Source organism: Trachurus japonicus, chromosome 9 (assembly GCF_045865225.1).
Source record: "Trachurus japonicus isolate A0001 chromosome 9, Traja_1.0".
In the NCBI taxonomy this organism is placed as follows: domain Eukaryota; kingdom Metazoa; phylum Chordata; class Actinopteri; order Carangiformes; family Carangidae; genus Trachurus; species Trachurus japonicus.
The window spans coordinates 30,690,714-30,703,314 of NC_140915.1; the positions used below are offsets into that span (position 1 = coordinate 30,690,714).

A 12,601-nucleotide genomic window follows, 5' to 3' on the forward strand; every position below is an offset into this window, starting at 1 on the left:
CCTCTGTCACTAGGAGTTTGTGCAGTGTTGAGGGGACGAGCTCATCGCCTGGAAGCCGAGCACTGAACAGAGGAGATGGAGCAATGATGGAAAAAAGCCAAAAGAAAAAACAGCCCAGGTCAGATTTGTGTGCAAGTATCACTGTTATATAATTCACGCAGAAAATCCCATGACAGGAGGATAATAGTGGCGCTAAGCCCCTGGGTGCTTAACGTGCTACATCCTCCTTTTTTTTTACGAGCCACAACAGCAGGGTTTTAACCTTGTGTGTGTGTGTGTGAGATCAACGAATTGTTCTGTTGTAATGGATTGTTGGCCTTTGTGTTTACATCTACCTGACCGAAGATAAAATGACAAACTTAACATGCAGGTGTCTACTTAAGATCCAAATGAAGAGTTTTGAAGATGGGTGTTGTCTGACTGATGGGTATATGTAGTAATGACTAGTACTGTATCCAGACTCCTTGGTCTGTGGTTTAGTCACTGGTGAAGTAAGCTGAATGCTGTCTGCTGTCTATCTTGAAAAATGTCTCATGATAGATTCATCTCTTCTCGGAAGGACTCCTCTTTAGGGTGTGGGGGTTTCAGAAACCAGATCAATAAACTAATAAGGAGGGCAAGATCTATCGTAAGCGTGACCCCATATGCAGAAGATAATAGGTAGGACTTGAGGACCATCCAGTGAACAATGTTTCTGCAAGCTGTGGACAGTGTTCTGTCCAGTCCTTTGTACCAGCTGCCGTGAAGTTTGTAAACCAACATTGCTGATGAGTGCCCTTGTTGTTAATGGCAATGTGGTTCTGATGCATCTGATGTGGATGCACTGATGACTGTGATAATCTTCACAGTTCTCTCCTGTGCTGGTGACAGTTTTCTCACTGGGGGTTAGGTTGGCTGGTCCAAGATTTATATCACGGTATAATCTGAAGCGTAGATCACTCCACATTTGCTGAAAATGCATTCTTTTTTTTCCTCATATTGCAACAGCAATACTGTTTTTGTTTCAAATACTGTTTGTTACATTGTTACAAAAAAAATCAATGTACATATAAAACATGTTACTCCAAATATACCTACTATTTTCAAGAAAAACAAACCCCAACAGTACGAATTGTAGCTGAAATGTAGTGATGTATGATCTCCAATGTAGTTGACAGATGATAATAAAATCAATACTTGGTAATGTTAACAGTTATCTTACTCCTTAAACAGGTTTTATTGTATTATTATATTATATATTGTAGTAAACTCCGGCTACCTAAGCACAGAGTCCCTCATCAACTCCAGGCTGGTCAGTACATCATTTCCCTTGACACTATCCCTGCACTTCCTGTCACTCTCCATTGTCCCATCAAATGGAGGCACCATTAAAAAGGGGCCCTCAAAATGTCTTGTTTTCATGAACTTGCAAGGATCAGAAAATGGAGCAGAACTACAGCATCTACCCATCAATCATACATGTGTACTGTAGATAGATACATACGTTTTAATTACGAAAGAATATCAAAATATATTAACAGACAAAGACTAGAATCTGTACATTCAGTACAAACTAGATATTTATTGATCAACCAGAATGAATAACTAAACCCAGTGGTGGTCTGAAATCTTTTATTGAACAGTCATACAGTGGACTGGGAAAAACCTGTGATAAATATCAATAAATAATATTAATAATCTGACAAAGTGGGACCCAGATTACTAAAGGGGATCACAATACTACACTGTGGATCTCTGGATTCTCTGTGCTTTATTATCTGCTCCAAGTACACTCCTTGTGTAAATACTCCTGGTTATAATTTGATTAGCACACATGTGGAATGTGTGAATGTGTATGAAGTGAGTGAAGTGTTATTGTGTCACTGCAGATGAATGCTATTCATATAGTTGAACAAATGAAATAAATACAAATCACAAACTGACAGATCTCCAGCACTGTTGAGATACTGGAGTGTTGTTGGGTTCTGTTGTTGAGACATTGACAACAGATGTGAAAACCACTGATTGCCATGGAGACAGTGAGGGACGTTGAGGAGTTTACATGGAGACTGAATGAATACTCTCAAAGTGCTACACTTCATACTTTGGCTTTCATACAACTGAACAGTTATTCAGTGAGTCCCAGTGACTCTAGTACAGACGGGTGAATACAGGCCGGGCTCTCAGGAGTAGGGCAGGTCCGAGAGGTCCATGTTCCTCTTGAAGATATTGGAGAACTCTGTGGAGAGCAGCTGGTGGAGGCTCATACCATCATGAGTGTACACCCAGGATTCACCTGTCCAGTCGTAGCGCTTTGGTCCACTGCAAACAAGACAACAGAGGAAATTCACTGACAGGTTGATGTTTCAGAATCCCCAGACGACGACTTGATAATATTAGTTTATATTATTAATATGAATATTTATTTTCACCTGTCTTCATTCTGACACGTCTGTAGTAATCTCACAGGTCTTAGCTTTCCTTTTAAAAAATAGACTGAAATAAAACTACAAATCTAATGGTTGCCTATTTTTTTTTACATAGTACTGTATCTTTGTTAGATGTGTCCAAAAAAGTTGAAAAGCAATTTCTCAGTCTTTGTTAGCCGTTTGTGAAATTTTGTGCTCACGCGCTATGTTCGCTCACATCATGTGCATCTCCTGGGGGCTAAGCCCCCCCTGTCCTTAAAACCTAATGACGCCCCTGGTCCGGTAAAATAAAACAAAACTCATCAGTCCAGTCACTGACAGTCTTCCTGGTCCACTTTGCCTCCCTGTTATTATTACATCTGACTTACTTGGATATTTCACTCAGAGGACCGGTGGATCAGCTGGTGTGTGAGTCTCTCTCTCTCTCGGTACTGTACAGTGCGCTTATACCTCTTACGTTTCTCACTTAGTTTCATATTAAAACAGGTGCGTCAGTGCCAGTGGATCATCGCGGGTCAGACATTTGGCTCCTAATTGGACCGCCTAATGGGGATGGCTGGTTTAATGTGTCTTTGTCATTAAAATTGCTAAAAAAAAAACAACAACAACAAACAAAAACACGTCCATATAAAGTTTGCCGTGCTTAAATCCAATGTGCAATTTCCTAGTATGGAAATAATCGATTGTTTACCATTTAAAACAATGTTATATCAATATATGTCGCCCAGAAGGCCAACTTGCTGAGCACAGACCGATGTAGTTGGATCATATGAATATAAATGGATACATCGATGCAGTAGAGTAGATGAATCGTTACACCCCTAACTACCAGTGATGAATACAGCCCAACAGTGTAACGGACCTGGATGGAAGCTTTATTGATCCTTTTTAAAATTAGTTCATATTTTCACTTGCTTTGTTGAAAGATGTTGAAAAGTCTGATGGCACTGACGACAAAAGCCTGTGTAGGTGTTTAGTTCAGCTCTGTATAAATCACAGCAGCTCTCTTTGCTCTTCCTTGTTCATAGTATTTTCACAACAAAACAAATGCAACTGCTAAACAACTTCCTGTTACAATGACATGCACCGGTGTATGTAGTTGTTGAGGTATGTAGATGTTTTCAGCTGTGGTAGACTGTTTCTGAGGCAAATCTAAAAGTGTGTCAGTCTTACCTTGTGGGGGAAGAAAGCCAGATCTGTTTATTTGGTGTCTGTTTGTTGATGACATAGGTGCCATGGTCCCCGCTCACCTTAACTGTCAACACCCCACTCTAGGCACACACCAAAGACAGAACATTTATCTATTATATTTAATAAACCAGTTCAACAACAAGTGTAACCAAACAGAAATGTTCAAAAGTCCCATGAACATTAACAGCAATGAGCTTCACACTGCTCTGATTTAAGTGTCATCAATTTTACACTTTGATTGATTATATAATTTCTTCCCTTCGCTGTCAGATGGTGTCAGGAGTGAGCACGTTAGCTTAGCTTCACAAAAAGAATGGGATCAGTTAAATACTGTAGCTGGCAACACCTCTACAGCTCAGTGATGAACAGATTGTTCCATCAATATCATTATCATTAAAACCTGTGTTGCAGGATAAGTGAAACGTTTGAAACAAGGCCACAAGCTGACAGCCCATAACTCCAAAAAGATTCACGTGCAGTGTCACAGCTCTCTGCTTTATGCAGTCAGTGTGTGTGTATGTGTGTACGGGCCCCATGTGCTATTGCAGACGTTTGAAAAACGGGGTCAGTTGCCAAGATGGGAACACTTGGCCATCAGTGTGACAGCAGAGCCAATGAGGAGGAAGGTGTTAGACCAGACGGGGGTGAAATAGTAAACATAATCAGAGATTCTCCTCCCAGTCTGGAATCTGAAATGCTCATTTAAGTGAGCAATTAAATTAGCTTGTGCATATGTTTTCTTAAAGTCCCCCTCCAACGACCCTTTTTGGTTATTTTAAAGTACCGGTATTCTCTGTGGTCTTTAAATTGTGATTATGAAGTTTTTTGCCAAAATCACAAAACCTGTGTCATTTCCCAGGGCTCTCCTTCTGCACAGCACCAGCAGCTCATTAGCAATGCACCTCTGAGTGGTGGGCCGAGACTGCGCTGCTCTGCACCCACCCAGCCACCTCGCGTCTGATGGATTCATTTGCATTCATTCATCTGCTGCATATATATGTGGCTTTACAATGACAAGGTTTCTTTTTCTGTTGTTTTTTTGCAGTTATTCACACTACTCATTACCAAAATGTAAAAATAGGAGGAACTACGATAAAGCACCTCTGGTGCCTTCTTCTCAGGTGAATGGCCATTAGCCTATCACAAGTAAGTATCAATATCCTGCACAGAGACACACTCACAGAGAAGATGACGTCATATTCTGGTCCAGTGAACGCTTCATCTGTCAGGTCTTCAAAATAATCAGCCAGAGCATCCAGAGTCTCATCTGCCAGCTTCTCATAGGCAGGTTCAGTCAGCTCACTTCAACAAAGACACAGACAACATCACGTGACACATGTGAAGAGGACTGCAGATACAGCAGTCCAAACTGTCAGGTAGGAAAAGTAAACAGTAAACACCATACAAAAGACACAGACAGTTATTCTCCAAACATTCACAACCGTAGTAATGCTCAGAGCAGGGGAGCGCCGTCAGTTACCTTGTCTGCACGGTGGTGGGGTTCTCCAGCCGTGACGGGGTCAGATGGATGTTCTTCCTCCAGCTGGCTCCATCAACTCTGCTATCAAACCACTAACAAACAAAACCTGAGGTCAGACAGTGAACAACACACATCCTCTCTCTGTGTCTTTGGAGTTCACTCCAACAGGTGAAATGAACATGACCAGAATTCATGATTCATTTACCTCATTATTAGCTAAATAATTGTACATCACATTCTACATACATTCAGAAACACAGATCTCTTTTCTGTTGGTTCTGGTGGATCCGCTGCTGTCACCTTCCAACTACAGGAGCTTAGAGGGGCCTACATGCAAATATGAATATGAAGTTCAAACTTAAATTATCTCTGTATTTCTTTGTGTAATTATATTTTTACTATCATCAAATAGTTTTTTGAGGAAAATCAATATGCATAAACTGATATGGAGATAAAAACGCACACTACAATCAGTCATGGTTGTTGACATCAAGAAGCAATCATGACCACAACCACCATAGGACACAGGAAGTGTAGCCTATACCAGTGGTTCTCGATTTTTTTTTACATCAAGGACCCCTAAATTGAAACAAATTAGACCACGGACCCCCATTGCACAAAATTTTGAAACAAACACCGAAATACACAAATATTTGTTCTGAGACTGAAGAACGTTACTTTTTTGTCAATGTACATTCAACTTAGGGCCAATGGCATGAATTTTTGGAAAATTGTCGAGGAATTTCTGGAAAAAAAAGGTGGTACAATTTTTTCAAAAACATTAAAATATTTCTAGAAAAAAGTGGTAAAAATGTTCAGGAAAAAATTTTGTTGTTGTTTTTTTTAATCTAGAAAAAAGTGGTAAGATTTCAAAAAAAAAAAAAAGTTAAACATTTTTCTATAGAAAAAAAGTGGTAACCCCCCCCCCCCCCCCCCCCCCCCCCTCCCAATAAATAAATAAAGTTTTAAAGAAATTCTTGAAAAAGTGGTAATATTTCTAGAAAAAGTTGGGGACCCCCTTGAACCCTCTCAAGGACCCCTGGGGGTCCCTGGACTCCACTTTGAGAACCGTTGGCCGATACCATTTCATACCATGGATGTTGCTGTAATGCAACACAATGACACAATAGCACAGGCTATGTTAATAAAACTTTAAATCAGCATTAGTCATGTTTAAAGCAGAAGTAAGCAATCCGGTCATTTTGGCTAACTTCTTGTCAGCCGATGGAGTTAGCAGTCCCCGCCCTCGTCATGGATCTATTGGTCCTCATCCCTACGTCACCACATTCACGCGCATCCCTTGGCTGCACACACAGCCCTTCATGCCGTTCTCTCTCCTCATTGGAAAGGTTGTAGGATACAAGGAAGTATACAAGACGTTTTCTCCTCGGCTTACAGCAGAGCAGAGTGACTGACAGACCCGTGTTTCGAACCAAACACTCTATATAAGTGATTGCTGTCGGAAGATATAACTATTTAAGACTTATATTAACACAAATATTCCGCTTACTTCTGCTTTAACCTATTGATCCTTAAATTGTCAGACTTGTAGTGTGGCAGGAAGACTCACTGTGTGTGGCCGGAGACAGGAGGCAGCACGGCCCGGCAGCGTGTGTCTGGTGACTGGATGAAGCCTCATGAGGTGAGAAATACTCCTGAGCTGAAACATAAATAAGACAGACTGATTGTTGCTGCTTTCAAAAGTCGCACACAAACTAGTTCTATGTGTCTGCTATGAAATTACATCACTGTCACATCTGGTTCAGTGTCACACACACGGAACCGAATGTGGGACGCGTCCTCAGCCCCATCCCCTACACCCAGTTCACCCACGACTGTGTCCCCTCCCACAAGGACAACATTATCCTAAAGTTGGCAGATGACACGGCAGTGATAGGACGCATCGCTGGCGGGGACGGAGCGGCCAACAGGAGGGACGTGGCCGGTCTGGTGTCATGGTGTGATGACATCAACCTCACAGACAACACAAAGGAGATGACAGTGGACATGGGGGAGGAGAGGAGACCCCATTGGCCACTGTACATCCAGGAGCTCCAAGTGGAGAGGGTGAGCAACTTCAAGTCCCTGGTGTCCACATCAGTCAGGACCTCACTTGGACATTCAATACCACACAGCTGGTCAAGAAGGCCCAACAGTGGCTGTACTTCCTCAGGAGGCTGAGGAGATTTGGGATGTCACCAAAGATCCTTTACAGCTGCATTGTGACAGCACCTTCAGTTTGCACATGCACAATGTGTACATTATTTTTAGGCTATATGCTCTACTACCATTTACAACAGTTGCCTCCATCTGTGTTTAGCTTTTAGTTTTGTATTTTTTGTATTATTATGATTATATTGATGCTCTTTGATTGTCTTTCTATTTTTCTACTTAGTTTTATATCTCCTATGCTGGCAACTGTGTGTGGTCAACAAAGAAAGAACTGTCAGGGAAACATGCTTCCTGCTGTGCAAATGACAACACTTTGAATCTCGGGTGTTAAAATTCACCAGATGATGCAGGTTCATTGTAACATAATATCCTGTAGTGAGACATGACATCATGACATACAGACTGTGATCAGCTCTTCATAATAACAGACCAGCAATGAGACATTTGAACATGTCACGAAACTGAACAACCAGTTGAGCAGCTTCAACAACTGAACGTCTTGATTTGTGTCTATGTGGGTGTCGTTGCTGCAACTTCCCCAGACTTCAGCAGCCATGAGCTAAAGCTAACAGCTGAAACATTAACATTAGCACAGAGAGAGTTAACTCATTGAGTGCCAACCACGTAATTTCTCGTTTTTCGTTCCCATGCGTTGAGTGCCAAAAACGAAATTTTTCGTTTTTTGCTTTTTTTTTAAATTATGAAAATAGACACTTTAATACACATTATATGTAAATTTGGGGACTCTACGACGAGGAGAACTGAAATAGATGACGATCAAAGTCACATGACAGCTCATGATCTGGAAGTTTTTATCATAACTCAGCTTCTGCAAACGGAGTTCTGCATGTGGATGCAGCAGCTGCTCCGCTGCTGCTCCGCTCTCACCTGCGAGGCTGCAGCAGCTGGGAGCTGAACCAGGAAGCTCTCAGCCCACTGTCCCGCCCGGTCTTCATCTGGAGCAACACCGTGTCCTCCCCAAAGTCCTCCCGCGGTAAAATCTGATGGTCTCTGGACCAAAGCAGACCGGCACCACCGACCCGTACCACAGACGGACCGCGACCACCGGCGGGACCGGTGTTCGCGAGCCGCTGTGGCCGACAGAGCCTCACGTTCCGCGGCGAGAGGCTGTGACACGGCACGGTGCGTCTGTGTTATTGCTGTTTAGTGGCGCCCCCCCCGCCCCCGATGGTGGTTTTGTGAATAGAACAACAATTGTTGTGTATATTTATCTTATACGAGCCCTTTGATCCAGAAATGCGAGTGTCTGAAGAGCGACAGACACAAACAGCGCACCTTTCATAAAAGACGCTCTATCTCCTTTTCTAGAAAAAAAGGAGGGATTTTGGTGAAACCCAGCCATGTTTAGCTTGACTTTTCTCAGGAACGGAGGCACGTAGAAACAAACGGTTTGTGGCCATTTGAAGGATAAAGTTAAACCTTTCAATTGAGCTACAGTATGTGTTGGTGGCAATAATATAGAATACACTATGGCTCTAAAATAAAAAGTCAAATATGGTCTAATTTGCCGGTACACTTGACTAAAACTTTGGAAAGGAGCGCGGCACTCAATGAGTTAACATGAAGCAGACAGACACGTCAAGGTGTTTCCTTCTGCGTGTGTCGCAGGACGCAGGCTGCTACGTAAGTGTGAATTAGAAACGACACTGAGCATGTTCGAGGTGAATCAGCTGCTTCCTAACTTGTTGTTGTTAACTTGTTCCTGTTTGTGTGGCGCAGTCAGAGCCGGGTTCGAACCCGTTCCCTCCCTGCTTGTCAGCGACGGGCCGTCCTACCTGGGAACAGACGGTCCTGAAGTGAAGCGCCATCAGTGCGCTGAGCTGCGGCCTCAGGAGGAGACTGATGTAAGAGGAGCCACACGGAGCTCTGCGGAGGACGGACATGACGGAGCTGACGGCGGCGGGCTGCTCTGCCTCCGGTGGCCGCTTCCTGCTTCTCTTCTTCGGCCGCTTTGCTGGTGAGACCGTGCTGGCTCCTGCGCTGCGCCCCCTGGTGGGGCAGACCGCCTGGTGGAGCTGCTCTCCTCAGGCCGGCTGAACTTCTAATCTACACAGTAAGGTTAGACATTGTAATAGGCAAGGCAAGGCAAGGCATCTTTATTTATACAAAGGGGACTCAATGTGCTTTACATAGAGACAAAACATTTTTTTGCAGCATAAACAGCATAGAAACAAAAAGACAGAGTTAAAAACAGGAGCAAAGAAGAATTTAAAAAAGTAAAATAAAATAATAGATCAAGTTTAAAGTTCTTAAAAAGAGCTCAGCCATAACCTACATGAAAAGATAATACTCACAAAATGAGATTATTACGGACAGTTGTGGATTTTAAAGATTACACGTGTAGTTCCACCAAAAATCCAAAGAGTGGCGCAAAGCTTCTTCAAATGACAGAGCAAAATGAGACTTTTTTTTTTTGCAAGTCAACTTGTTCTACCGTAGTTGGTAGAAGATCATGGAGGACCTCACTTTATGTGTTTCTCTGTTAAAGTAGGTACACAGCCCAAAACCACATTCACTGACTGCAGGACAAAAACAATCAGAGAAAACTCTTTACTGATTAACAAATAAATGCAAGCCATAATTAAAGATTTTTTTTTGAGAGAGAGAGAGAGAGAGAGAGAGAGAGAGAGAGAGAGAGAGAGAGAGAGAGATTAATGTTTTATAGAAAAATAAGCAATTGCCTTGAGAAATTAATTTAACTTAATTTGTGTGTTATGTTTTGAGCATTTTAGTTGTTCATCTCAGAACTGCCAATCCCTTCCAAGTTTCACCAGTGTAAAAAAAGGGAGAAAAAAAAAAGATAGGCAAATTTACTGGTTGTACATGCAAAAGTAGATGACAGATTTACTTGCACTGTCTCAAATTTTAGGGGCAAAATGCCCCCATTTAGGAGCGGTCTGGAGCCCTGCAGTGACTACAGTTTGGCTGATGGTTTTATATTGTTTTATTTATTCTGTAGGCCTACAGTTTGTACGAAAATATATAGGAACTATATACAGCTATGAAACTATTGAGAATATAGAACATATATATATGGGCCTATTTACATGTACACAAGGTTGGAAAAATATTGCACAGTTTGTGGGCATAGTCACAGATACCACTAAAAATAAATAACTAGTGGTAGAACCAAAAAGATATACACACAGATTGTATATAAAGAATGTAAAATATTAGACTAAATAAATAAATATGGGTAAAATGAAAATTATTTTTTGTGATAATATTCTCCAGATATTTAACTACAGCTACACAATGACACAGAAATATGAGCTTGAAGTACTGTAGGCTGTGTCAGTTTATAACCTGACCAACACATTGACTGTGATGACAGGTGAGCTTCAGGCTCCTAGGTTACCTCTTATGTCACAGACACAAAGGCAGATTAGATACACACGGGCAGGTGAGCTGCACATTCTTGGTGAGTTCCAGACACTGAGGTGATTTACAGCCTCTTCTGTTAACTGTCCAATAGTATAACAAGGATAGATGATAACGAAAGCATAAACTGTCTCTGCCATGAGTCCTCTCTGTTAAAATATAAATGCTCTGTGGTACAATGTTATGTCCAGCTGTAACAGATATCCTGTTTAACAGTGTTAGGCCATTGCCTGCTGGAATGTGAAAATGCCCAGGGATTTGACAAATATTAGGCTATTAATTTAACATTTTATCCTTATTCATCAAGCGTTGCAACTTATAATCCGTTTCGATAACGTAAACTCAATGTTCATACTACTCTCACTAGAAGTTGTCCGTCCCCTCTTACATTATTTCCACAGTCAGGCTCCTCCTGAGAGAGGTCTGCAACTCATACCAAGTATGTGTACCTGTACCTGTGCATGCGCATGTTTACTTCCCAATTACGACACCTGAAAAGTGTGTTTGATTTCTTACTCTGGCATGTTAGATTTTTTCACAACCAGACCTCAGCCTTTTACTTAATCATCTCTTTAAACCGCTTAAACTTAGAACTTAAAAACTTGTAGAATATGCCACAAAAACTATAGATAACCAAGTAAATCAGCACGTTTTACACTGCAATTCTTTCTTTGTGTCCAAAATTTCAAACATGGAATTAATACCATGGTCTCTGATGAAGAATCTTCTTATTCATCTTTACTCAACATTAGCCTACTCCAGGTAAAGAGAGCATGTAGCTAGATTACGGTAGTGGAGTGAAAAGTACATTTGTCTGTAATTATGGGGTAAGTGTTTCAAAAAAATAATGATAACAATACTCAAGTTAAGTACAGATACTCAAAAAAATCTACTTTAGCAGTAGGATTACTTAGTCTGGATCATTTGGACAGTGAGGGACAGGGGGGAACACACTTTCAGTGTGGAATTTCTTCAGCATTCAGAGTTTGTTTAACTGTGTTCTTTGAACAGACCCTGAAACTCCAACACTCTGACCTGAAACTATTCACTCAGGTCACGTGTTTACATGACGCTCTCCTGTACCTGCAGTGTTAAAGAGGGGAGCGGAGGTGTGTCATTTAACTCCTGCCAAACTTCAGACTGGCTCATTCACAACTATTCATGAATCTGCTCTGCAGCGTCCTACCAGTGCTCAGCCAATCAGTGCGCTCACAACTGGTGAGATGTGCTGGGCCCTCTTCTGATTGGATGGTAGCCTCTCTGGTGAGGCCTGTGCACTGAGAGATCAGTGGAGGATTTCTGACTGAGACCTCTGCTGAGCAACGTGGGGAGAGAAAGTTAAAGCTGGATAATCTGATTAGAAGTGTAACTTTCACCAACCTATGGCCTTCACACATTGACTGGACATTGCTGAACAGTGAAGCTGCGTTCACAGGGTGACTCCAGGACTGCTGTTTAATCTCTTAATGCTAGGTCTGAGTCAGTCTTGTATGTTGTGCACCATTACTCTGTATGAACATATATGTTATACATATTATTTGGAGATAGTGATTGTTTTGCAAAACAAAGTGTTTTAGATTTTCTCTATATCTGTCACATCCACATCCAGGCACTGGTTTTCATTAGTATCACTAACATAATATAAAATAAATTTAAATTATAACATGAAAAGCCTGTTTATTAATAATATGTTTGTACATATGTACATGGCTGTGTATGTGTATGTAGGTGCATATGTGTAGAGATATTTGACAGTGTAGACATATGCACATCATGATCAGTAACAACTATACTGTTGCTCCTCCTTCTACGTTATGTATGCACTGTGCTGTGGATTGGGATGAGGGGGAAAAACTGTATTAACGTTAAAAAAAATTGTGTCAAAATGTTTAAATAACAAGAAAAAAAGTATAAAGTTTTATTGACATCAACCGACACAATGAAGTGA

The 12,601-nt window shown here is 41.4% G+C and overlaps 1 protein-coding gene across 1 annotated transcript; it reads right to left on the minus strand.

Moving 5' to 3' along the window:
- Positions 1–1,915: 1,915 nt before the first annotated feature.
- Positions 1,916–9,193, minus strand: fxn (frataxin). The gene is made up of 6 exons (XM_085788199.1): positions 9,048–9,193; positions 6,650–6,739; positions 5,080–5,171; positions 4,781–4,901; positions 3,582–3,679; positions 1,916–2,301 (listed from the first exon to the last, which is right to left on the minus strand). The coding sequence occupies exons 1-6, from the start codon at positions 9,153–9,155 to the stop codon at positions 2,163–2,165; spliced, it is 648 nt and encodes a 215-aa protein (XP_085644325.1). The 5' UTR covers positions 9,156–9,193; the 3' UTR covers positions 1,916–2,162.
- Positions 9,194–12,601: the final 3,408 nt, after the last annotated feature.

Excerpts from the sequence above, each read along its gene's own strand:
- fxn (XM_085788199.1), bottom strand. The coding sequence starts at position 9,155 with ATGTCCGTCCTCCGCAGAGCTCCGTGTGGCTCCTCTTACATCAGTCTC. Across the intron at positions 4,902-5,079 it reads CCCACCACCGTGCAGACAAG|TGAGCTGACTGAACCTGCCT; the intron begins GTAACTGACGGC and ends TCTTTGTTGAAG. Across the intron at positions 2,302-3,581 it reads TGGCTTTCTTCCCCCACAAG|TGGACCAAAGCGCTACGACT; the intron begins GTAAGACTGACA and ends TCTTGTTTGCAG.